Below are 24779 nucleotides of genomic sequence, written 5' to 3'. Positions count from 1 at the left end.
CAAAAGCAAAACATGTACATAGTGTAGGAGTGCAGACCATAGTGACTCCATCTTTGGCCCACCACCTTGTCCATGTCCACATGATGACCTCGCTAAGTGCTACATGTTCCAGGCCCCTTGGAGGTTAAAGTATTCCCTGACCAGAACACAGGAAGGATTGTTCTGGTCTTTCCTAAATCTGATTAGGTAACAATTAGAAATAACATAGTTTCTCCCCCTTCCTGACTCACAGATGGCCACACGAGTTCTGTTAAATGTTAGCTATCAATTAGGCAAGTGTTCGTAGATCCTCTAACTGCACGACAGAGCCCTCCAGTGTCCCCTTACTCTATAAAATCATGGACTGAAGTCTGGACTCTAAGGAAAATAGCTGTTCAGCTATCCAGATCACTGCCTGTTCAATCCTGTCAGTAAGTTACCCTGAATAAAACGCTGTGTAGACTGAATGGAGTTGCCTCTTTAGTTTCTCGGTCTCAAACTGCCTTCTCAGTTTGGGGGATATTTTACTGTCCTTCCTCCTCCTTCCAACACATAATTATTACTATTAAATAAAAATAGTGATACTCTCAATAGACACAGTAATTGCCTGTATTTTTAAAAAAGTGATTCTTTATGATGGCTAAAAAAGCCTTTAGTTAATTCTTTTTCTAGATTCCCTATCAAATTTACTGTCAACAGTTCCCAACCTTTCCTACATCCAGAACACCATTCTTAACCTCTACTCTAAGCTAATAACCAGACCTTTTCCTTTGCAAGTTAGAGTTAAGGCCTCTTAATCTACTCCACCAATTTCCCTTTGTTCTACACCTCTACATTTTTCTCTATATTCCCAAATGGGCAGAAAGATATGCCTTTTTCTGTCACTATCCTTTTGTGCAAGTATACAGACTCCTTTCTTCAATAAGATTTTCACTTGTGTCATTGAATTCCCATGTGGCTCTTTCTGCACCCCTCCAAGCACAACCTAACATCCAACTCATACAAAAGCTATGCCCACTTACTTCTCCAACATTTTTTTTAAAGCAGCTACCAAGTGCAAACTCACTGAATTACTATGAGAGATAAAGTTAAAAAAAAATCTAATCCTCGTTTCAGGAAACTTACAAGTTAGAGGGGAAGATGAACGGTTAAATAATTATAATCTTGTGTAATAAGTTTAAGAGCAAAGGCATGTACAATATAGTCATAAAGGAAAGAAAAGTTAATTTTGCTTAATTCAAGAGGGATTATCTTTTTCAAAGTATTTTTATCAAGATTACCCTCAAGATACAAACAGGTTCAGATCTCCTCTAAACCATCACAAGATGTTTAAACTAGTATCACCCTGTCATCCCTTTCGCCAGCACATTTCTTGAAAAGGCTACTTATATCACTATCTACAAATCCAATGTGCTGTCTTTCATTCACTTATCTTCTAAGCAAATGTGTTCTGGCTTTTGATTTCTATCACTACAATGATACCTTTCACCAAATCGAAATTGGGTAACCCACTCAACACACCCAGTCACCACCTTTTCTCAGTCCCCCTCTCTCTGCTATGAAGGACACCTGTGGACCCTCTCCTCAAAATTCTCTGTGACTTGTATGATACTTCGTTTCCCTAATGTATTCCCCCTTCTCTCCCTTTTCTGTTCAGTCTTTCCGATTCTGCTTCCCTCTGCTGGCAAAAGGGAAGTGTTAGCCAAGCCACCATTTTAAGACATGGTTTTTGACTCTCTACCCCCTCTCTCCATTACTTTGTTCTCCCTTTCTCCTCCAACCAACAGCCCCCCCCCACTACACACACACACAACACACAAAACTCATGATAATCACCCTCAAGTAAACTGGTGCTGAGAGAGGGGAAAAAACAAAACAAATCAAAACCCGTGGACTCAGAAGGCCTGGCTTTAATTCTGGTTCTATCACTGACCTATTAGCTGCATACCCATGGCATGTCACATCCTATGTGGCTCTATAAAAGTGAATAGCTTCCTATTGTCTCCTCAAACCCTACAGTTCTACATTTCTAACTGGGAAGAACCTCAAATTTCCACTTTTAACTTCTCTAATGAAGCACAAATCTACATTCTGTCTGCCATTTAAATATCCCACCTCTAAACCTAATCTCACAAACCAATTTACTTCTCTCGTCTATTAATGTTTATGTACTAGCACTTCCATTATCTTAAGCTTCAAATCCTAATAATCTATATACTTACTGCTTTTTATTCTTGCATTCTTTTTTTAAAATTTTTTTAACGTTTATTTATTTTTGAGAGAGAGACAGAGCACGAGTGGGGGAGGGGCAAAGAGAAGGAGACACAGAATCTGAAGCAGGATCCAGGCTCTGAGCTGTCAGCACAGAGCCCGATGTGGGGCTTGAACCCACATACCGTGAGATCATGATCTGAGCTGAAGTCGGACTCTTAACCAAATGAGCCACCCAAGCGCCCCTGCATTCTCTTCTTTTAATTCCCACTCCCCATCCTCCACTCCTGACCCAGGCAAAATTCAAAGAGTAGATCTTCCAGAGGTTGGAAGGTGGCAGCGGAGTAGGAGGACCCTAAGCTCACCTTGTCCCATGACTATAACTAGGTAACTATCAAATCATCTTAAATACCCCAGAAATTGACCTCAAGATGGAAAGAACCAACTCTACAACTAAACGTAGAGAAACAGTGGCCACTTCAGTGGAGAGGGAGCTGCAGTTGCCGTAGAAGGGCAAGAGACAGACTACCTCACAGGGCAGCTCAGGGGAAAAGGAATCACCAAAGCAATTGGCTTGGAAAGTGAGAGGGAATGAATTTTATAAATTCTTGCAACCAGTAGGGCTTAAAGCCTAGAGTTTTAAAGGTCAGCAGGCTTGGCTCTGGGAGAACTTGGAGGGCACTGGCACTGCTCTCGGAAAAAAGGCAGGGAAAACAGCCTAGGAACATACAGCCTGGAAACAACGATCTGAAGGGTGCCTAAGCACATAGTGGGGAAGTTATTTACTTATTTCAGAGCATAGCCCAGAGAGACAGTGTTCACAGAGAGATCCCTCTGGGAACAAAAGAAAATGCGGGTGCCATTTCCCTCCCCTGTCCCTCAGCATAAGCACAGAGCCATCTACGGGAAGCTGTGCAGCACCAACATTTGCTACCTAACTTGCTTATATCAAGCCCTGCCCCCCCACACACACACACACAATGGTGGAATCACCCTTCCCACTCACCTTGCCTCAGTCTCAGAGCTCAGATCCCCTTTCCCAGAAGACTAGCCCAAACACCTGCTCACACCACGTCTCCTCACTTGGGAGTTTTGCAGAGCCTTGGTTCTGGTGACATTGGAAGTAGGTCTCATTTCATACACAGACCACAACACATCTAGCTAAAATATGTCACCTTCAGGAAAGGGATGAAATGCTACTCACAAAAGGCAAAGAGAGCCTTTGCAGATAACTTGCCAGAAAGATTAGGCCAGGACAAAACAGCAGATTGCATGCAGTACACACTGGAGACACTCCCAGAAGCGTCAGGCTGGGGGGAACAGGGATCACTACAAGGCAAGGAAGTACAGGACCACTTTTTCATAAGGGCATTACCCTCAAGAACAGGAGACATAGCTGACTTTCCAAACACAGAGAAAGAGGTACAGAGACTTAGTCAAAATGAGGAGACAAAGAAATGTATCCCAAATGAAGTAAAAGGACAACGCCACACCCAAATACCTAAGTGAAACAGATATAAGTAACATAACTCATAGAGAATTTAAAATAATGGTAATAAGGATACTCAGTGGAAGACATGAATGAGACCCTTCACACAAAGATAAGAAATAACATAGCAGAGAAAAAGGGTATGATACACAAAATGAGAAACATGCTTAATGAACAGCAGGCTAGAAGCAGAGAAATGAATTCATGACCTAGAAGACAGTGATGGAAAGTAATCAAAATGAACAAGAGGGAAAAAAAGAATTCTGCAAAACAAGAATAGACGTAGGGAAGTCAGTGACTCCATCAAACATAGTAACATTTGTATTATAGGAGTCCCAGAAGAAGAAAGAGAAAGGGGGCAGAAACTTTACTTCAAGAGATAATAGCTGAAAACTTTCCTAAAGTGGGGAAGGAAACAGATATCCAGATCTAAGAGTCAAAGAGTACTCTCATCAAAATCAACAAAAGCAGACTGACACCAAGATATATTGTAATGAAATAGCAAAATGTACCGATAAAGAAAAAAAAATTAAAAGCAGTAAGACAAAAGAAGATAATAACTTCCAAGGGAAAATCCATAAGGCTAGCAGATTATTTTTAACAGAACCTTTCCAAGCCAGAGGGGAGTGGCATGATATTCAAAGTGATGAATGGGAAAAACCGCAGCCAAAATACTCTATCCAGCAAAGCTATCATTCAGAATAGAAAGAGAGATAAAGAGTTTCCCCGACAAATAAAACCTAAAGTAGTTCATGGCCGCTAAACCAGTCCTTCAAGAAATATTAAGGGGACATTTTGGAAAGGACAGACCAGAAGTGACAATATAAAGGTAGGAAACCCAAAAGCAGTACAAATGAGTATTTCTATAAAAAATCAGTCAAGGAACTCGCAAAATAATAGAATATAAAATATAACAACAGTGGGGAGGAGAAGAGTAAAGAGTAAAACTTTCACTATTGGCAGATTACATGATACTGAATATAGAAATTTTGAGACTCCACCAAAAAACCCCTAGAATTGATAAAAGAATTAAGTAAAATCACAGGATTAAAAAAAAAATCAATGTACAGAAATCTACTGCATTTCTACACACCAATAACGAAGCAGCAGAAACAGAAATTAAGAAAACAATTATCTTTTACAATTGTACCAAAAGTAATGAGATATTTGGGAATAAACCGAACCAAAGAAGTGAAAGATCTGTACTCTGAAAGCTCTAAGACACTGATGAAAGAAAGTGGAAATGACACAAAAAACATGGAAAGACAAGCCATGCTCATGGACTGGAATAGCAAATACTGTTAAAATATCTTTACTGCAATTTACACATTTAATACAATCCCTATCTAAATACCATCAGCATTTCTCATAGAACTAGAACAATCCTAAAATTTGTATGGAACCATGAAAGTCCCTGAATAGCCAAAGCAATCTTGAAAAAGCAAAGCAAAGCTGACAGCATTACAATTTCACACTTCAAGTTATATTACAGAGCTGTAATAATCAAAACAGTATGGTACTCACATAAAAATAGACACATAGATCAATGGAACAGAATAGGAAGCCCAGAAAAAAAAAAAAAAAACCCTACAATTACATGGTCAGTTAATTTTTGATAAAGCAGGAAAGAATATCCAAAGGGAAAAAGAAAATCTCTTCAACAAATGGTGCTGGGGAAAATCGGACAGCAACATGCAAAAAATGAAACTAGACCATTTCCTTACACCAAACACACACACACACACACACAAAATCAAAGTGGAGTAAAAACCTAAATGTAAGACCTGAAACCATAAAAATCCTAGAAGAGAACATAGGCAATAACCTCTTTGACATCAGTTGTAGCAACTTCTTTCTAGATGTCTCCTGAGGCAAGGGGAACAAAAGTAAAAATAACTACTAGGACCAAATCAAAATGAAGTTTCTCAATTAAGCATCCGACTCTTGATTTTGGTTCAAGTCATGATCTCAGGGTTGTGAGACCAAGCCCTACATCAAGCTCAGCGCTGGGCATGAAGCCTGTTTAGGATTCTCTTTCCCCCTCTCTCTGCCCTTCCCCCACTTGCATGCACACTCACACGTGCACTCTCTCAAAATAAATAATAACAAAATGAAAAGTTTCTATATGATGAAGGAAATAATAAAATTAAAAGGCAAACTATGGAATGGGAATAGATATTTGCAATAACATATCCAATAAAGGGTTAGTATCTAAAATATATGAAGAACTTATAAAACTCAACACCCAAAGAACATATAATCCAATTAAAAATGGGCAGGGGTGCCTGGGTGACTTGGTTAAGCGTCTGACTTTGGCCTAGGTCATGATCTCACCATTCCTGAGTTTGAGCCCTGTGTCGGGCTCTGTGTGGACAGCTCAGAGCCTGTTTCAGATTCTGTGTCTCCCTCTCTCTCTGCCCCTCCCCTGCTCATGCCCTGTCTCTCTCAAAAATAAACAATGGAAAAAAAAAAAAAAGGGCAGAAGACTTGAAGAGACACAGCTCCAAAAAAGACATACAGATGGCCAACAGACACATGAAAAGATGTTTACCTCATCACTTACCATCACGGAAATGCAAATCAAAACTACAATATCACTTCACACCCATCAGAATGGCAAAAATCAACAACAAAAGAAACAACGTGTTGGTAAGGATATGGAGAAAAAGGAACTCTTGTGTACTGCTGTTGGGAATGCAAGCTGGTGCAGCCTCTGTGGAAAATAGTATGGAGGTTCCTCAAAATGTTAAAAAAAAAAGATCTACCTTATGATCCAGCAATCACACTACCGGGTATTTACCCAAAGAATACAAACTATGAAGTCAAAAGCATAATTGGACCCCCATGTTTATAGGAGCATTATTTACAAGAGCCAAGATATGGAAGCAGCCAAAGTGTCCATCAACGGATGGATGAATGGATAAAGAAGATGTGGTATATACACATATACAATGGAATATTACTCAACCATAAAAAAAAATGAAATCTTGCCATTTGCAACAACATGGATGGAGCTAGAGAGTATAATGCTACATGAAATAAGCCAGTCAGAGAAAGACAAATCCCATATGATTTCACTCATATGTGGAATTTAAGAAACAAAACAAATGAACAGAGAAAAAAGAGAGACAAAGCAAGAAACAGACTCTTAATTACAAAGAAAAAATTCATGGTTACCAGAGGGGAGGGGTGGATGAATGGTTTATTAAATAAGTGATGAGGATTAAGGGGTGTACTTGTTCTGATGAGCACAGGGTGATGTACGGAAGTGCTGAATCACTATATTGTACACCTGAAGCTAGTATTACACTCTATGTTAACTAACTGGAATTAAAATAAAAACTGGAAAAAATAAAACAAAACAAAAAAACAATGGAGTATCTCTTCCAGATAGTGTTCCTTGGCCTCCCCTATTTGGTTATATATAGGCCACCCTCTTCAGAAGATCTAAGACATTCTATGTGTACATCTCTCATAACACTTGGCATGTTTTCTTTCAGACTCTGGTTCTGTAGGAGCAGGATTTATACGATTTTTTGCATTTCAAAACAGCACTTTGACCACTGCCTTAGCCAGAGAACCACAAAACTCTCAAGATCTGAAATAAGTCAAATTCAAAGTTTGGACATAGTAAAAAAGTAGAGTTTTGTACAGTAATTACTTTAAGAAAAAATAACTAAGGACATATAATGATTTGAATGTCACAGCTCTAAAACATGTATTGTTCTTCTTAAACTAAGGAAGCAGATACTCCTCTTGAACTTCAAATCCCAAGTCAATTCAAAAGCACATAGAGACAGCAGCCTTTGCAATGTCACAATATTTTTTAAAGCACATTTACTAAATTACTCTTAAATATTTGGCTTTACATTTGAACATTTCTTTTTTTATCTCAATTATTTACCAAAGTATTTTTGACAGATTATTCAACCCTATGAACTACCATTAGAAGTGTAAATTTTTGTTTTTAATGTTTACTTAATTTTGAGAGAGAGACAGAGAACATGAGCAGGGAAGGGGCAGGGAGAGAGAAGGGAACAGAGGATCCGAAGCAGGCTCTGTGCTGAAAGCAGAGAGCCCGAAGTGGGGCTCGAACTCACGAACCAGGAGATCATGACCTGAGCTGAAGTCAAGCTTAACTGACTTAGTCACCCAGATGCCCTTAGAAGTATAGTTTTAACATGGTAAGAGTTGATGCCAATCAGAACATTAGCCACTATATTATATCTGCTTTAACCTATAAGCAGCACAGAAAATTTCCCAAAATAAAATATGATGCCATTACTTTTCAGCTTCGTTAATAACCTTCAATGTATTCCTCTAAAAATTTATTTTTTTAAAAACTCCTAATTGAGATAATAAAACAAATTGAGAGAAAAAAGGTTTCCAGCTTCCTTTCTTACCAAGAAAAATAAGACTGCAGCCTGGCAGATAGGAGAACTAGAGTTTCCAAGGAATCTAAGCCAGGCAAGTCAAAGCTTTAGCTTACTTCATGCAGAAGACAGGATGTGTGGTGTGAGCCCTGACAAGCAGTACAAAGCGCCACTGCAAGAACAGTAAGTGAAACTCAGCGACTGTCTGACTCCTCATTACTGAGGATGTGCGGCAGCGTCTGACCTACCTGGCTTATCCCGTCGGGAGAGATCTTGTATGACTGCAACTTCTGCTTCAGCAGCTCTGGATCACTGTGACGGAATGGGCACCCTGACAACGAAAAACAAGCCAGCACACCAACAAGGTTATTTACCCGGGACTTAGTACAATACCACACTCGAGAGACTGTCTAAGCTCCCCTTAATTGTCTAACAGCTTATTAATAAAAAAGTTAATTGCCCATGGGTGCAACTGCTTTCCTCTCTTTATCTAAATGACGATTTAGTTGTACGGTTATCAGGACACTACAGGCTCAAGAGTTACATAAAACATTACAGCATTCTCAGGCAAAGTTGCCCATTTGCTAGGAAGAGGAAACAGTTTTAATTACGCTACTTGCTAACAAGTAGAGATAACCACAAGGTAGCTATAAAACAGTTTATCTAGAAACTTTATACAATCTCACATTTTATTCTTATTTTTAAAAATTACATTAAAAGACTATGAGAAGATAATGTAAACAAAAAGAAAACTGTACAAACTCCAAAAAATATAAAAATCTCACATCATTTTCAGATGTAAATTTTACGTCTATTTCCCACAAAGTAAAATCCATACAAATTTAATAGGAACCACAGATGGGAATGAGACGGACAAATGAGAAAGTGTTTCACAGAAAAATAACTTTTGTAGATACATGTCATCTCTGTATTATTTCATGAGTAACGCAATAATAATGATGAACTACTAAAGTATTTGCATAAATAAGAACACAGAAGAAATGAAATGTAAAAACTGTATTATAAGGACAAAATCTAGAAAATTTCATATATTTTAATAAGAAACAGCGATATAAATGAAAATACTTATTTTAAAATTTAATTTTGGAAGGCAGATTACTTTTTTTTTAAGTATACAGATGATGGATCTATAAGTTAATTAGAAACAATTATGCATTTTTAACGAAAGCAATGGGAAATGGGTTATAGCAAAAACAGGAAAGGGCCTAGATGCCAAACAAACACGTTTACCAAAAATCTTAACTATAAAAAACATCCACTAACCCTATGGACTCCTACAAATAATGAAAATTCACAAAATTCATAGTTTATACTTCATTCAGATTAAAACTATAAACCTGTAGTACAAGGAAACATAATGAGCAGCTGTGTAACATGTGGCTAAGAGTCTGGAGCTGTAACACCTAGGTCTGAATCTCAGTTTCCCGCCTAGCAGGTGGGAGACCACAGGCAAATTCTTATCTTGTCGCTGACTGAGCTTCACTTTCTGTCCAGGGAAGGAAATAATCACTCACAGAACTCTTGTGAAAACACAATATAAACCTTTTATATGCTCCTGGCATATAGTAAACACTCAACATGTATACGCTGTCGTCATTATTCTCAAAAATAAAAATAAATAAAAATCGGATAATGAAATTGCAAAAGATACCAATAAGAAAGAAATGAGGCTGCACAAGGAATTCTTGGGTAAGCCCAGAATTATTAAAGGGCACAAAAAACGGAGATTAATTGAATTATCCAAATTACATTTGAAATAATGACTGTATCTGTATGGAAAAAGTTATAAAGGGCAAAGCCAAGAAGAAAATGAAGATTGCCAAGGTACTAAAGGTCACAAAAAAGTGTTATTAAGCTATGCTGACAATAAGCAAAAAAACAGAAAAAAACGAATACTACTTAGAGAAGCTGGTGTTATTTTAACAGATAACAGACAGAAAATAAAGCTCAGTAACTCCTGTTTATTTTTTTTCCTTCTTCCACGTCAAAGAAAATTATCTTCAAAACTGGACAGGGTTGAACCAGGTAACCAAAAATGAAGTGAATGCACACCCAGTTAAGTATCTGACAAAACTTTCCAACATCCATTTGCAGAAGAGACGGATAAACTTAGTCTGGAATGTAGTTATGTATAGATTCATAACAGTGCTGGTTAACGAAATGATACCAACACAGGGGACTAAACAGTTTTATGAACAACGTAAAACTAAAAGGACAGGGATATCTCATTTCTAGTCTGGCCTGTGAAGAGCTTATACACTGCTCCATCCTAACCAGGAAAAAGTTGAACTGAAAAATCAACAACTCTGCTTAGACTCATCAAAGAAATCAGATCACAGGGCACACCACTGTCCCCTAAAACTGGAGAGAGTGGCAGATACAGAAAATCACAACATACCAGAGCAGAAATCTCTGCAGGAACCAATGCTGGGGTAGGAAAAACCTTACCTATAACTGAGAAATTTTTGAAGTCTGGACAAGTCTGAGCATCAAAAACTCCAAGGAGACCCAGTCATAGGGAGGCCCCATACTTTGTAAGCCTAACTTCCAGGAGCTCTACCAAGTGCTCACGGTGAATAATAGAGAGAGAAATTCTCTCAAGATTCTGGCATGGGGAGGGGAAAAGTAACCATTTTAATACTATAGAGCAATCTACTCTTAATAAGGCCTGCCCTCAGAACAAACTGTTTTACTGGAGCCTAAACTTATGGGGTTTTATCAGAGGCTAACCTATCAGGGGTAGGGAAATACCCAACTCCAGCCTCCTCTAGGCATCCTGTCTCACCTAAGGGAGAAAAACTGAGTCACTGTTGAAGTTGATAGCCGAGGGCCACAGACTCACTAAAAGACTAAGCAGAGGACTAGAGAACACCAACCTCTCCACCTCCCTGCTTACCACCATATTACTAAAGGTCTATTTATTGGAATTCTTTTCATCCAGTATGTCATGTCTACTTTTTAACAAAAAAGTACAAGGCTTATCAAAAGGCAAACAATACAGCTTTGAAGAGACTGAACAAACATCAGAACTAGAGTCAGATATGGCAGGGATAGTGGAATTATCAGACCAAGAATTTAAAATAACTATGGTTAATGCTAAGAGCACTAATGGAAAAAGTAGACAATGTGCAAAAACAGATAATGGAGGCAGAGAGATGGAAATCCTAAGAAAGAATCAAAAAGAAATGCTAGAGAACTAAACACTCTAATGGAAATGAACGTCTTTTATGGGCTTATTATAGACACGGCTAAGGGAGGAATCTCCAAGTTTGAGGTTATGCCAATTGAAACTTCCAAAACTGAAAAACAAAGACAAAGCGACTAAAGAAAGACAATAAGAACAGAATATGTAACACCTGTGGGGCATTATGAAGGGTAGTAATGAGACTACCAGAAGCGAGAAAGGAAGGAATAGAAGCAATATTTGAGGCAATGGAGAATATTCCCCAAATAAATGTCAGACACCAAACTACAGATATAAGAAGTCCGAAAAACACCAAACAGTATTAATGCCCCCAAAATATAGCTTAGATATATCACATTCATACTTGAGAAATTAAAAAATAAAGAAAAAAATCTTGAAAGAAGCTGGCTGGGGGACACCTTACCTACAGAGAAGCAAATATAACAATTATATCTAACTTATCTTCAGAAACCATGCAAGCAAAAGAGTGAAGTGAAATATTTATTTACTTATTTATTTTTTGGACTGAAATATGTAAAGCATTTAGAGGGGGGAAAAAAACCTCCACACACCTAGAATTCTGTACCCTGTGAAATTATCCTTCAAAAGACAAGAAGAAATACTTTCTTGGACAAACAAAAACTGACATAATTTGTTACTGGTAGACCAGCAAGGCAAGAAATGTTAAAAAAGCTCTTCAGGGGCGCCTGGGTGGCGCAGTCGGTTGAGCGTCGGACTTCAGCCAGGTCACGATCTCGTGGTCCGTGGGTTCGAGCCCCGCGTCAGGCTCTGGGCTGATGGCTCGGAGCCTGGAGCCTGTTTCCGATTCTGTGTCTCCCTCTCTCTCTGCCCCTCCCCTGTTCATGCTCTGTCTCTCTCTGTCCCAAAAATAAATAAACGTTGAAAAAAAAATTAAAAAAAAAAAAATCTCTTCAAAGAGAAGGAAAATGATAAAGGCCAGAACTTGGGTCTACCTAAAGAAAAGAACATCAGAGAGTAAGTAAAGGTAATATAAAAACTTCAGAGTGGGAAAATATATCGAGGATATTACGTAATGATAAAGCAGTGCATACTCCAGGAAGACATAACAATCCTTAATGTGTATCCATCTAGCAATAGATCATCAAAATACAAGAGGCAAAACTGGTAGAACTGCAAGGACAAATTGATGTATCCCCTATTACAGACTCCAATACTTCTCCATCAGAAATGGACTGACCCTGGGGCGCCTAGGTGGCTCAGTCGGTTTAGAGTCTGACTTTGGCTCAGGTCATGGTCTCCTGGTTTGTGAGTTTGAGCCCCAGGTTGGGCTCTGTGCTGACAGCTCAGAGACTGGAGCCTGCTTCAGATTCTGTGTCTGCCTCTCTCTCTGCCCCTCCCCTGCTTGTGCTCTGTCTCTCAAAAATAAATAAACATTAAAAAAAAAAAAAAAGGAAATGGACAGATCCAGCGGGCAGTAAATCAGCAACAATAATCAGAATTCAAAAGCACCATCAATTAATATAATTGATATCTATAAAATGCTATATCCAATAATAGCAGATTACACATTCTTCTCAGTTCACAAGTAACAAACCACTCTAGTGAAGGATGCTGCTGATAGTGGCAGGTTGTGCAAGTGTGCGGCAGAGAGTATGTGAGAACTCTTTGTATTTTCTGCTCAATTTTGCTGTGAACCTAAGTGCTCTAAAAAAATTAAGTTTACTCATTAAAACAAGGACAGATCAATGATTCTAATAAATAATACAAACTCACTGAGTGTCTGCTAAGTAGATTATTTTTTAACTGACGGAGTTTAAATTAAAAATAAAATAAAACAAACAATGGACTGGAATAAGATTCAGTTTAACAGGAATAAGCAATATAAAATCCTGCATTTGAGCTAATAAAAATCAACTACATAAGTGGGAATTCTAGGATCTGGTAAGTGATAAAAGAATCCCTGGGAGTTTTACTAGGCCAAACTAAATGGCCTAAGAAAAGTAATATATTTTCTCAATAGAAGTATGTGGTCAATCAAAGTTTAGAAGACATAAGCAATTATTCAGGGCACGTGCAAATACATCTGATTTTATAAGTCTGAGGGTGGAGCCTGATAATACGCATTTCTAAAAGGTACCTTAAAGTAACTGACACAAGTGATGAGAACCACTCACTGTGAAAACCAGTACCGGCAACCTTTTATCTATTAAATATGAAAGTAAAGGCATTTTTTTAGTGCTCTGGACATGTCAAGCATCTTCCTTAAAATTCTGTTTGTGATTATTTGGATCTTGATCCATAACAGCCTATAAATGCATAATCTTTTAATAAAGAATTACATTCAAGATGCTGAAACAATAATTAACAAACAGCCTTCTACACATTAAAAGAAATGCCAAGGGTGCATGGGTGGCTCAGCTCATTGAGTGTTTTACTCTTGATTTCAGATCAGTTCATGATCTCACAAGTCATGGGATCAAACACACATTAGGCTCTGCGCTGACAGCACAGACCTTGCTTAGGATTCTGCTTCTCCCTCTGTCTCTGCCCCTCCCCTGCTCATGTGCATGCTCTCTTTGTCTCTCAAATAAGTAAACGTTAAAAAAAAGAGTGCTAAAAGAAAAAAAGTTCTGACACATACTACAGTAAGCTTTAGTTATCTAAAGTATTTACTAATGTGGATTATTAAAATCATTCTCTGACATACCAGACAAATGAGGAACTTTTCGAGGTATGTGCAGAGAACTATTTTAGAAAAAAATTGTTGAACTAAGAAATCTACAAAAAATAGTTTAGCCTTTTTTTTTTCAACCTACAGTAACTCAGGTGAATTGACAGATGTTTGATACCATGACCCGCTAAATTCCTCACTCAATTTCATTCATTAATGATACTAAAACACCTTTCCTCAGTAGTCTTTTGAAAATTAATGGATCAACTATTCTATAATTCCAGGTACTCAATTTCAAAAACCTTTGAAGAACGTGTATTAGTCTCCTAATCATGAGAGAAACAGAAAATGGCAGGTGAAGGGGGACAGTGAGAACTAAAGAGCCTGGTCCAGCACAATCTTTAGCATAGCTGAATAAACTCTCTTGCTGACCTAGTTCAGTAATACGACAGATCTCTAGAACAGTGCAGGAGCACAGTGGTGACTGACACAAGCTACAAGGGATATGGTGATACAAAAAGCCATCAATCACACTGCTTCACTGTTTCCTATAGAGCTAGTGGGGTTTCTACACTTCACAGACATGTATCCAGTGGAAGCACTTACCATGATAATCCCCTTGGCCTGGTGGATTGGTTAGAATAATCTTCATGCAACTGAAAGGTGTATAGTCAGTTCTCTTGCCTTCCTTTCCAAAGCTATGACGGATATTGTAAGAGTAGCCTTTGTCAAACTGGAGGAAAAAGAACAGGCAAAGTAAGTCAGTATCATCTAGTGGTGTCAGCAGTGACAGACAGCTATAATCAGAGTACAAAATGGTATTTTCTAAAATAAATTCAGCATTCATAGGTAGATGTACATATCCTATACATCATTCGAGCCCTTCATGTACAAACACATTTTTTTTAAAGTGCAAAACTTACAGGAAACAAATTATTCAGTAAAGACAGCAAATGTTTACATGTATATATGTTTAACAATGAGGATAATCTTTTCCTGAGAGTAATCAAATCACCCATTTCTTGGTTTGATTCCAGAGCTTATAATGAATGTGTATCAGTTTAGTCTCAACCCCCTTATCTTAGTACTCCCTGAATTCCTATATCCTACCTATGCTACTTCTGAAATGCATAACACAATTAATCCCTTCTTCTGTATTCTCACTTACAGGAGAGAAGCAATGTGTAAAAGAGAAGCAAAGCAAGAAGAAATGCAAGCCAATGCTTGATTAATGAACTACTGCAATTGCCTCCCACCTGGAATTCCTGACTCCATGTTTACAAAGAAAGCTAACAGTATAAAAAGGAGTTTGAAGTGGGTGGGAAAGAAAACAGGAACTAACATTGATTGAAAAGCTCAGAATAGTAGGACTTAGCTAATACTTCAAGGAAAGTAAGAAAGAACTAGATTAAGAGAGTAATATACTGTATTATTTTGGGGGGTGAGATTTTTAAATTTCAAGTTACAACCTGAAATACACAGATCTCAAGTCTACTGTTTTATTGGTTTTGACAAATCACTGTACCTATGTAATCCATACTCCTATCAAGAGACAGAACGTTTCCATCACCCAGAGTTCTCTGGTGCCCCTTCCCAGTCAACATTCTTCCCTCCCCTCCATACGTACAAGAAACTACCGATGTGATTTTCATCACCATAGTTTTAACTATTCTACAACTTTATATAAATGGAATCACACAGTATAAAGTGTTTTATAACTCACTTGTTTCATGACTTTATATGTTTTGAGATTTATGCCATTCATTACACACACTGTCAACAAGCCCTTTTACTCAACTATAGACCCCAACAGTTAAAACCAAAAAAAGACAAGATTGCTAATTCATGCTCTAACTAAAACCTGCTGCACTTATTTCTTATCACGCTTCCTTGAGGCATTGACAAAGATGTTTTGGCAATGACTGGAATGTTCCAACCACCCAGACAGAAAGGCCTTGATAACAAAGAATGCCTAGAAGACCATACCCCACCTGTCCCATTTTGTGCCCATGATCCTGTGCTGAACACATACCAACGCCCAACCACGATCACATGTTCTCTGCATGCTTTCTTGCCCGTACCTCCCTGAATGTCTATAAAACTCTAGGCATCCATCTTGCCAAGAAAGAGGTTGGATATTAAGACTTGAGCCTGCCACCACCCTGGCTGCTGGCACCCAAAATAAATTTCTCCCTCTTTTCTAAACCTTCTCCCTCTTTTCTAAACCTTCTAAACCTCTAAACCTTCTCCCTCTTTTCTAAACCTTCATCGTGAGCTTCTCTCACGATGAGTTTATCCAAGTTTGTTCGGCAACAGTGTAGGCAAACCCAGCCAGGAACTATGCTTTCAATTTGTCCATCCCTCTCAGTATTCCCCAGGATGGGGCAGTTGGCCATGGCAGCATGCCGGGGCTTACCAGTTCACTTCCTGAGTTAGCAGCTGTGATAGACTGATTGGTAACACTATCAGCAGTTTGTTCCTTTTATTGCTAAGTAGTGTTTCATTGTATGAATATACCAGATAGTTTATCTAGTTCTCTGGTGATGGACACCTGGGCCATTTTTCCAGTTTGGGGCTATTACCAATAAAGCTACCATGAACATTCTTGTAGATGACTTTTGTGGGCCTATGTTTTCATTTCTCTCAAATGCTGCCAGAATTGCTGCCAATAGTTTTCCAAGGTGACCGACCATACTATTTTATAGCCTACCAACAATGCATGAGAGTTCCACACTGTCCCCAAAGTTTGGTGCTGACTCAATTTTGTTCATTTTAGCCAGTCTAAAGGGTAGGCAGTGATATCTCACTTTGCATTTCCCTGATGAGTAATTCTTGTGAGCACTTTTTCATATCCTTTCTTTTCATATGCCTTACTTTGGGTTTTTTGTCTGTTTCTTTGAATCTTTACCTTTATTCAAACATGTTCATGTTTGCAATATTGACTTCCTGCATCACTGACCATATATAGATACATATATGTATATGTGCATATGCATATATATTTTTTCCCAAGATTTTATTTAAATTCAAGTTACTTAACATATAGTGTAGTACTGGTTTCAGGAGTAGAATTTAGTGATTCATCACTTAACATACAACACCCAGTGCTCATCCCAACAAGTGTCCTCCTTAATACTCATCCCATTTAGCCTATCCTGATGCTCACCCCCTCCATCTACCCTCAATTTTTTCTCCAGTTAAGAGTCTGTTTTGGTTTGGTTCCCTCTTATCATATAGTATTTGTCTTACTCTGACTGACTTATTTTGCTTTGCATAATACCCTCTAGCTCCATCCACATCATTGCAAATAGCAAGATTTCATTCTGTGGGTTTTGGTGGTTTTTTTTGTTTTTGTTATTTATTTTTGAAATAAGAGCATGAGCAGGGCAGGGACAGAAGGAGACAGGATCTGAAGCAGGCTCTGCACTGTCAGCACAGAGCACGATTCAGGGCTCGAACTCATGAACTGCGGGATCATGCATGACCTGAGCCTAAGTTGGACACTTAACCAACTGAGCCACCCAGGTGCCCATGATGGCTGAGTAATATTCCATTGTATGTATGTATATGTATGTGTGTGGGTGTGTGTATACACGCACGTGCGTGCACACACACACACCCCCCAACTCTTCTTTATCCATTCATCATGCCTTATTTTGTGAAGTGTCTGTTCAAATCTTTCTCCCATTAAAAAAAACAGATTGTCTTCTTGTAGGAATTCTTGATAAGCTCTGGATATAGCCCTGGTGTCAGATATAGGTGTTAGAAATACTTTCTTACAATCTGTGGATTGTCTATATATTTTCTTAACGTTGTTGTCTTCTGGTAAGTAAATGTGTTTATTTTTCATGAACCCTAAGTTATCATTTTTTTTATGGTAATGCTCCCTGTGTCCTCAGTCAGCTTACAAAGATATTCTCCCATGCTGTCTTTTAGAAGCCATGATGTTTAATCTCTAGAGTCAGGTCCTTTTCGTCTCAACTTTTGTGTGTAAGGTAAAGTACAAGTCCAGGTTGTTTTCTACCCCTCTAGGGGAGGAAGGATCTTCATGGCTGGTTCATGGTTCATGGCTGGGGCTCATGAATCAAACTGATCAAAGATATTCACAAGAAAAAAACCCATTTAATTACATATGTACATAAAGTGTGCTGATGGCAGTCTTAACAAAGAAACAGGACTCAAGGAGGTAGCCAGATGATTGAGGCTTATATACCATTTTAGGCTAAACCAAGAAGAAGGGATTCTTGGTGGGAGAGGCAAGTTCTGAGAAGGTGAGCGGAGGAAATATACGGCAAATAAAGGTTGTACTGTTTTGCAGATGAGTCTCTTGGGTGATAAGAGTTGTCTGGAGTAGCTCTCTTCCCCATACAGAGACATCTGAACAAATGTAAATTTCCTTTAAAAGGGGAAATTTATATTTTATTTTCAGGCAGTTAGGAGGAGGTAAAAAGTTCTTCTGGCTTCTGCTGGTTTTCAGTTGCCTTTAGCTCAAAATAATTTTTATATTTAGGGGTGGCATATTCTAGTACCCTTCAATACTATTTGCTGAAAAAATTTTTCTTTCCTTACTAAATTTCTTTGAATAGAAAGAGACTCATAAATACAAAGAAAAAACTAGTGGATGCCAGAGGGAAGGGAAGTGATAGTATAGGTGAAATAAATGAAGGAGATTAAGAGGTACAAACTTCCACTTATAAAATAAATAAGTCATGGGGGAGGGGTGGCACCTAAGTGCCTCAGTTGGTTAAGTGTCCAGCTTTTGATTTAGGCTCAGGTCATAATATCAGAGTTTATGGGATGGAAACCCGTGTCGAGCTCTGTGCAGCCTGCTTGGGACGCTCATTCTCTCTGGGTCGCTCCCTTTTTCTCTCTCCCCCTCCCTCAAATAAAAATTTACAAATAAATAAACAAGTTACGAGGATAGAAAGTACAGCATAGGGAATACAGTCAATAATATTGTAATAACATTGTAAGGTGACAGACTACACTTACTATGGTGAGCGTTTTGTAATGTATAGAATTGTTGAATAACTATGTTGTATACCTGAATCTAATATAACATTGTATGTCACCTATGCCTCAATTAAAAATAAAAATAAAAATTGCTTTGGTACCCTGGTCAAATTTGACCATAAATGTGTGGGTCTATTATTCCACTGATCTGTATGTTTATCCTTTTGTCAATGCCACATTGTTTTAATTATGTAATCTTTAGAGCAAGTCTCAAATTCAGATAATGTAAGTCCTGCTGCTGTGTTCTTTTTCAATATTATCTTGGCTACTCTATGTCCTTGAATTTCCATATAAGTTTTAGAATCTGCTTACCAAGTTTTATTTAAAAAATGCCTGCTGGAGTTTTCAACAACTGGTAGCTTATGGCTTCATAACTACCTATCTGCCCACTAGAAAACTACAACCAGGAGAACAAATGGCATTTCAACTAAAAGAAAACTTTCAAAAAAGAGAAAAACTTTCAAATCAGTATATTTCATTGGTGAAAACCAGAATGTTGAAAGTTCCAGCAGAAAAAAAAAGTTCCAGCTAACATCTTTAATGAATACCTTCTGTTTGTTTCATCAGTCATAAACATTAACTATAATCAATCTCTGTGAAAACTTTTAGGTATGGAGTGAATTTAATTAGATACAAGATTTCTGTATGTTCTTCAGAAAACTTTGGGTCAGCTATTCTACGCAAGTAATGGTGTTAGAAATAAGCCCATCGACCCAATCGAAGGAGGGACCGGGAAACATGGAGCACAGTGAAATAAGGCTTTAATCAATATTCTTCCAAGAGCAGGTGTCTGTTGGACAGGCACACTCAGGGCGGTTACAGCAGACAACTTATCTCCGAGCATTCAAGTCCCTCCCCTGATTCCTCATTGGCTGAGTAGTACAGAGGTTACAGCCTTACCCTGAAGTCGCCTATGCCCAGGTAAGGCAAAAGGTAGTCTGACTGGAACAAATGTACATTCCCTGAGATTACGAGAGACTTTGAGCCCCTCCTCCCTTTGTTCTTTGGTCCATGCTCATTGCAAAGCCCCCCAAAATAAGCCCATGAAGCGGAGAGGGGAAGAACCAGGAAGTGAAGTATCTAAGGGTTTGGGGCTCCATTGAGGGGGGAGCCCCACATATTTCCAATAGGTTGTAAACCTATTGTTAATTAGACAGCACAGCTTTCATTTGGTATTTCTGAAAATGAAACATCTCCCTTCTCACAATGGCAAGGTACTCTCTCTAAAGGAAGAAAAGCTAAAACTAGTATCTTTCACCTCCCTTTTCTTTCCAACTTATTTACTGCCTCCATGTATGTATGTATGTCTAAAATTTGGAACTTATAATTAAGTTTTCAGACCATTCATGTATTTATCACACAAACTGTCTTCTCTAGTTTTCAGACTAGCAAACTCTTGAAATATTGTACAGAAGGTACACTGATTGGGAGATGTTTTCGTTACCAAATGATCTATCACAGCTGCTAACTCAGGAAATAAACGGGTAACCCCTGGTGTACCACAGCAGCCAACTGCTCCATCCTAGGGAATCTCCAGGGGGCTAGGCAAATCAAAAGCATAGCTGCTTGGCTCTGTTTGCCAATACCGTAGCCGAACAAACTCCAGAAAAACCTGTCGCAAGAGAAGCCAATAACTGGAGACGTGGGTTTGGAAAAGAGAAAGGGAGAGATTTATTTCGGATGCCGGCAGCTGGGGGAGGTGGCAAGCTCAAGCTTTAACAACCAACCTCTCCACTGATAAGAAGGAGACCTAGTGTTTTCTAAAGGGAGGGTCAGGAAGGTATAGGCAAAAGAGCAGAAAGAGAGAGCACATGACCACAGGTGGGGGGTGGTATGTGTTCAGTATGGGATCACGGGCAGGGAAGGGGACAAGTAAGGTGTGGTCTTCTAGGCATTCTGCTCCTGTTTCTGGTCTGGTACTTAGAATGTTCCAACACTGCCAACGCCTGAAGAAAATGCAGTAAGAAATAACTGTTGGGGTCTATAGTTGAGCAAGAAGGCTTGCTGACATTTTCTTAGAGAACACTTTCTAGGTATCCACCTCTACAAGTCAAAGAAATATTTCTTTTTTTAAACTTTTTTAATGTTTATTTATTATTGAGAGACAGAGAGAGAGACAGAGCATGAGCATGGGAGGGGGAGGGGCAGAGACAGGAGGAGACACAGAATCCCAAGCAGGCTCCAGGCTTTTAGCTGTCAGCACAGAGCCTGACGCGGTGCTCAAACTCCCAAACTACGAGATCATGACCTGAGCCACCCAGGCGCCCCTCCCTTTTTTTTTTTTTTAATTTTATTTATTTATTTTGAGAGACAGAAAGAGAAGGTGTGTGAACATGAGCAGGCAAGGGGCACAGAAAGAGGGAGACAGACAATTCTGTCCAGTGATGGGAAATGCCAAAAAATCAACACTGGTCTTTTGGCGGTAAGTGGCAGTTTTCAACCTTCCAAATTAGTCCTGACATGCAAGCCATGGCACTTGGCAACACACCAATTTCTGCCAAAAACAACAGTAAATTATTTTCAGGGGTACTATGTTACCAATGGAACACAAGAAAAATTATACAATAGGCACTTCTTTATCCTGCTCCTACCCTGTCTCTTTCAAAGTCTCTCTCAAAGTTGCGTTTCCCTTTTTTTAAATGTTTATTTATTTATTTTGAGAGAGTGTGCACTTGCACGCATGAGCAGAAAAAGGATAAACAGAGAGGGAGAGAGAGAGAGAATCCCAAGCAGGCTTCACATTGTCAGCACGGAGCCCTATGTGTGGCTTGAACTCTCTGTGAGATTATGACCTGAGCGAAAATCAAGAGTCACACACTTAACCAACTGAGCTAACCAGGCACCTGATCTAGTGACCTTATCTTATTATGGTTTAAAAAGTGTTTACACCAGAATCTACTCAGAAGCTATGAGTACATATATTCAGAGGCCATGGCGTAAACATTCAATTGCCTAGAAGAACAATGTGTGGTTTCCCTGGAAGAATGTCTTTCCTACCAAGAAAAGCCCCAAGCCCAATTATTATTCCCATTGGCAAAGCAACAACTGCCATTCATTATGGTCAAGCTCAGCTTGCACAATGAAGTGAGACTGGGTAAACAGCAAGTACCCTCAGAGACACATTTATATTTGAAAAGGAAAATCTTCTTGACCTAAGTGAGGCAAAACAGCCACATATATGAAGGCAGAGAAGAGGGTAATGATATAGTATTTCTTAACAGGATATTTTCGATCCTTCCTTAGTGACATTTGTTTCCAACCCACAAGAATTTGGAGCTCTAATTTACATATTTAAAAAACACTAAGGGAGGGTCTGCTAAACTACAAAGAGAATTAATTCAATACCCACAATTCAGCGTATCAAGGATCATTACTTTGGTCCTAGGAAGTTTAGCTATAAGTAACAACAGGAATTCACAGCTTAGCAGCAGGGTTATACAAGTGGACCTACAACTAGGAAAGAACATGAAATCATCCCAATGCCTTTTCTCAGCATGTTCTTGTTCGATCTTCTACAATTTCTAACCTGTTGATAACTTCTTCTTGTGTCATTTCCCTAAAGCTTCACTTATAATGTTAATAACCAGAATGCACACTACAGGCATTTAATGTATTGTGACCCCCTTTTAAATGCCTACTTACTAAACTACTCCATTATTACCTATAAAACTAATTTTGTCATCAGTTACCTGCAGATTCTAAATACTTCTCTTTAACCCTTAACTTCAACCACAGTTTCACTCTCAAGGTCACTGAAAAATCACACATACCCTAACCAAAAACACACTGAAGGAGACTAGGAGGCCCCACAGAGTATGGGAAGAAGAAAAGGCTACTAAGGCAGGGCTTTAAGTCAAATACCCAAGTTTAAATCCTGTCTTACCACATGCTGTTACTAACCAATCTGTAAAGATCCCATATATACAGTTCGTATACACACATACACACACACACACACTCACACGAAGTGATAGGGTTGTGAAGTGATGGGGGTTTGGAGCTGATGGCCAAGAAAGAATTCTTGAGACATTTTCTGGTGTAAAAAACTTGGGAGGTGGGGAAGGTAAAGTCAAGGGGAAGTTTCCAAAGGGATTTTCATATGCTAGGGAAGACTCACAGGATATTGGAGGCCTAGTTATTATCAAGCTAAGGTTGTTTTTCCCTCTAGCAAAGCATTAACATTAAGACAGTAGGGAGTTCCTGGAGAAATGTTATACTCTGTATTTGCCTCAAGAATTTGTCAATGGGCTGCAGGGTATAAGGAAGTTTAATTTTACCTGCCATTTCATTCTTGCCTTTGTTCCCCAAATCACTATGGACGGGAGGGTGGTGTTGGGGTTATAGGTTTCTGGAGATTAAACTATTGATAAGATTGCCTTTTTCTTGTAATTTACTAGGATATTTGTAAACTAATGGAGACTCATGTCTTGCAAGACTGTGATCTCTATCAGTTAACCATTTGTTTTCTTTCCTTTGTTCCTGGGCAGCAGGAGTGCCTGAGGAATGTTACACATATCCCACTTGGGGCTGGGGGAGGGACTGTTAGTTTGTGCTTTGCCCTCAGCTTGCCTTATGCTCCCTCATCAGAAGGAGTGGTATTTAACAGATAGGGTGATGTGGGGATTAATTAGCTCATTTTCATAAAGCAATTGGTATAGTATCTAGCACAGAGTCAATACTTTAGAGCTGTTATCATTACCAAGGTAATCAGTTTTATTATTAACCAGAAAAGGCTATCTTAAGTGGGTCAGATCTGGTGTGTTATTTAATATTAAATTACTTACATGTTTTGCCTCCAGCTTCCTCATCAGAAAAACCTGGAATCTAGTTCCTCCCTCTAACTCTTTATAGAACCTTTAAAAAAAAATCAGTTAAGCAATTTCAAATCTGTACTACAGCTGGAAGGCATTGCTACTATTAATATAATTCAGTAAAATACCTCCTATGGTGTACTAAATATTTCGTCTGCTGCTCTGCAACAGTTAATTCGTTTCTCATGGGTGAGAACTTTTCACAAGCTTATGAGGCAGCAAGGTGTTAGAGAGATAACACAGATTTTGGTTCTAACTCTGCCACTCCTAGCTGAATAATGTTAGGCAATTATAAATTACCTCAGTCTGTTTTTTCATTTTTAATATTGTAGTAATGAGACTTATACTTCACTCTATGCAAAAGAAATCTGTAAACTGTAAAATGCCAAGTATATACTATAATTATTCCTACAATTATATGCATAAAATTGTATAAACTTGTTTTACCGTGTTTGAAAAGTGAAATGTTAAAAATCAGTTCCATTTTATATGCAAGTATATCACTGAATACTCCTGGGAGTTCACATGAAAAAGTGTGAACATATATTATATATATTTTGAAGGGTGCCAGAATATGCCACTCAAAATATGCCACCTTGGCATATGGATTATTTTGAACAGCCACTGAGAACCAGCAGATGAAGGACAAGCTCTAAAAACAGGTACTAAGTTTTCTTTTTGTAAAGGAAATTACCAAGAGTAAATAGGTCTCCCACTCCCTACCAGTGAGAAAATCACATTAGAGAACACACTGACTTAAAACCACATAACAAAGCTTACTGAATAACCCTTGTTTAGCATTATTTTCCCAATCAACTCCCCAGAACTTGCCCCCCACTTCACAAAGCCCAGAAGCCCCAATCCTCTTTCTTTTGTTTAGCCTAAAACAGCATAAAAGCCCAAGATGAAAATGCCCCTTTGAGTTACTCATTTCTGGGTGTTCCCATGTGTATGCGCTATGTATACGTTAATAAACTTGTTTTTTCTTGTAAATCTGTTCTATGCCAATCTGATTTATGAGCCCCAGCTGGGGAACTTAAGAAAG

The 24779-nt window shown here is 38.6% G+C and overlaps 1 protein-coding gene across 3 annotated transcripts in view; it reads right to left on the bottom strand.

Moving 5' to 3' along the window:
- Nucleotides 1-24779, bottom strand: part of PRIM2 (DNA primase subunit 2) — a 342271-nt gene that overhangs the window by 57209 nt on the left and 260283 nt on the right. For all 3 annotated transcript variants that reach the window (XM_045057690.1, XM_006931825.4, XM_045057691.1), the window contains 2 exons: nucleotides 14517-14643; nucleotides 8301-8383 (listed from right to left, as the gene is read on the bottom strand). In XM_045057690.1, coding sequence (XP_044913625.1) covers nucleotides 8301-8383; nucleotides 14517-14643 — 210 coding nt within the window. The remainder of the gene's footprint in view (nucleotides 1-8300; nucleotides 8384-14516; nucleotides 14644-24779) is intronic.

The sequence above is a fragment of the Felis catus genome, chromosome B2 (assembly GCF_018350175.1).
Source record: "Felis catus isolate Fca126 chromosome B2, F.catus_Fca126_mat1.0, whole genome shotgun sequence".
NCBI classification, from domain to species: Eukaryota; Metazoa; Chordata; class Mammalia; order Carnivora; family Felidae; genus Felis; species Felis catus.
Note: the sequence above shows the minus strand (reverse complement) of the source record. Positions and strands in the feature narration are given on the sequence as shown.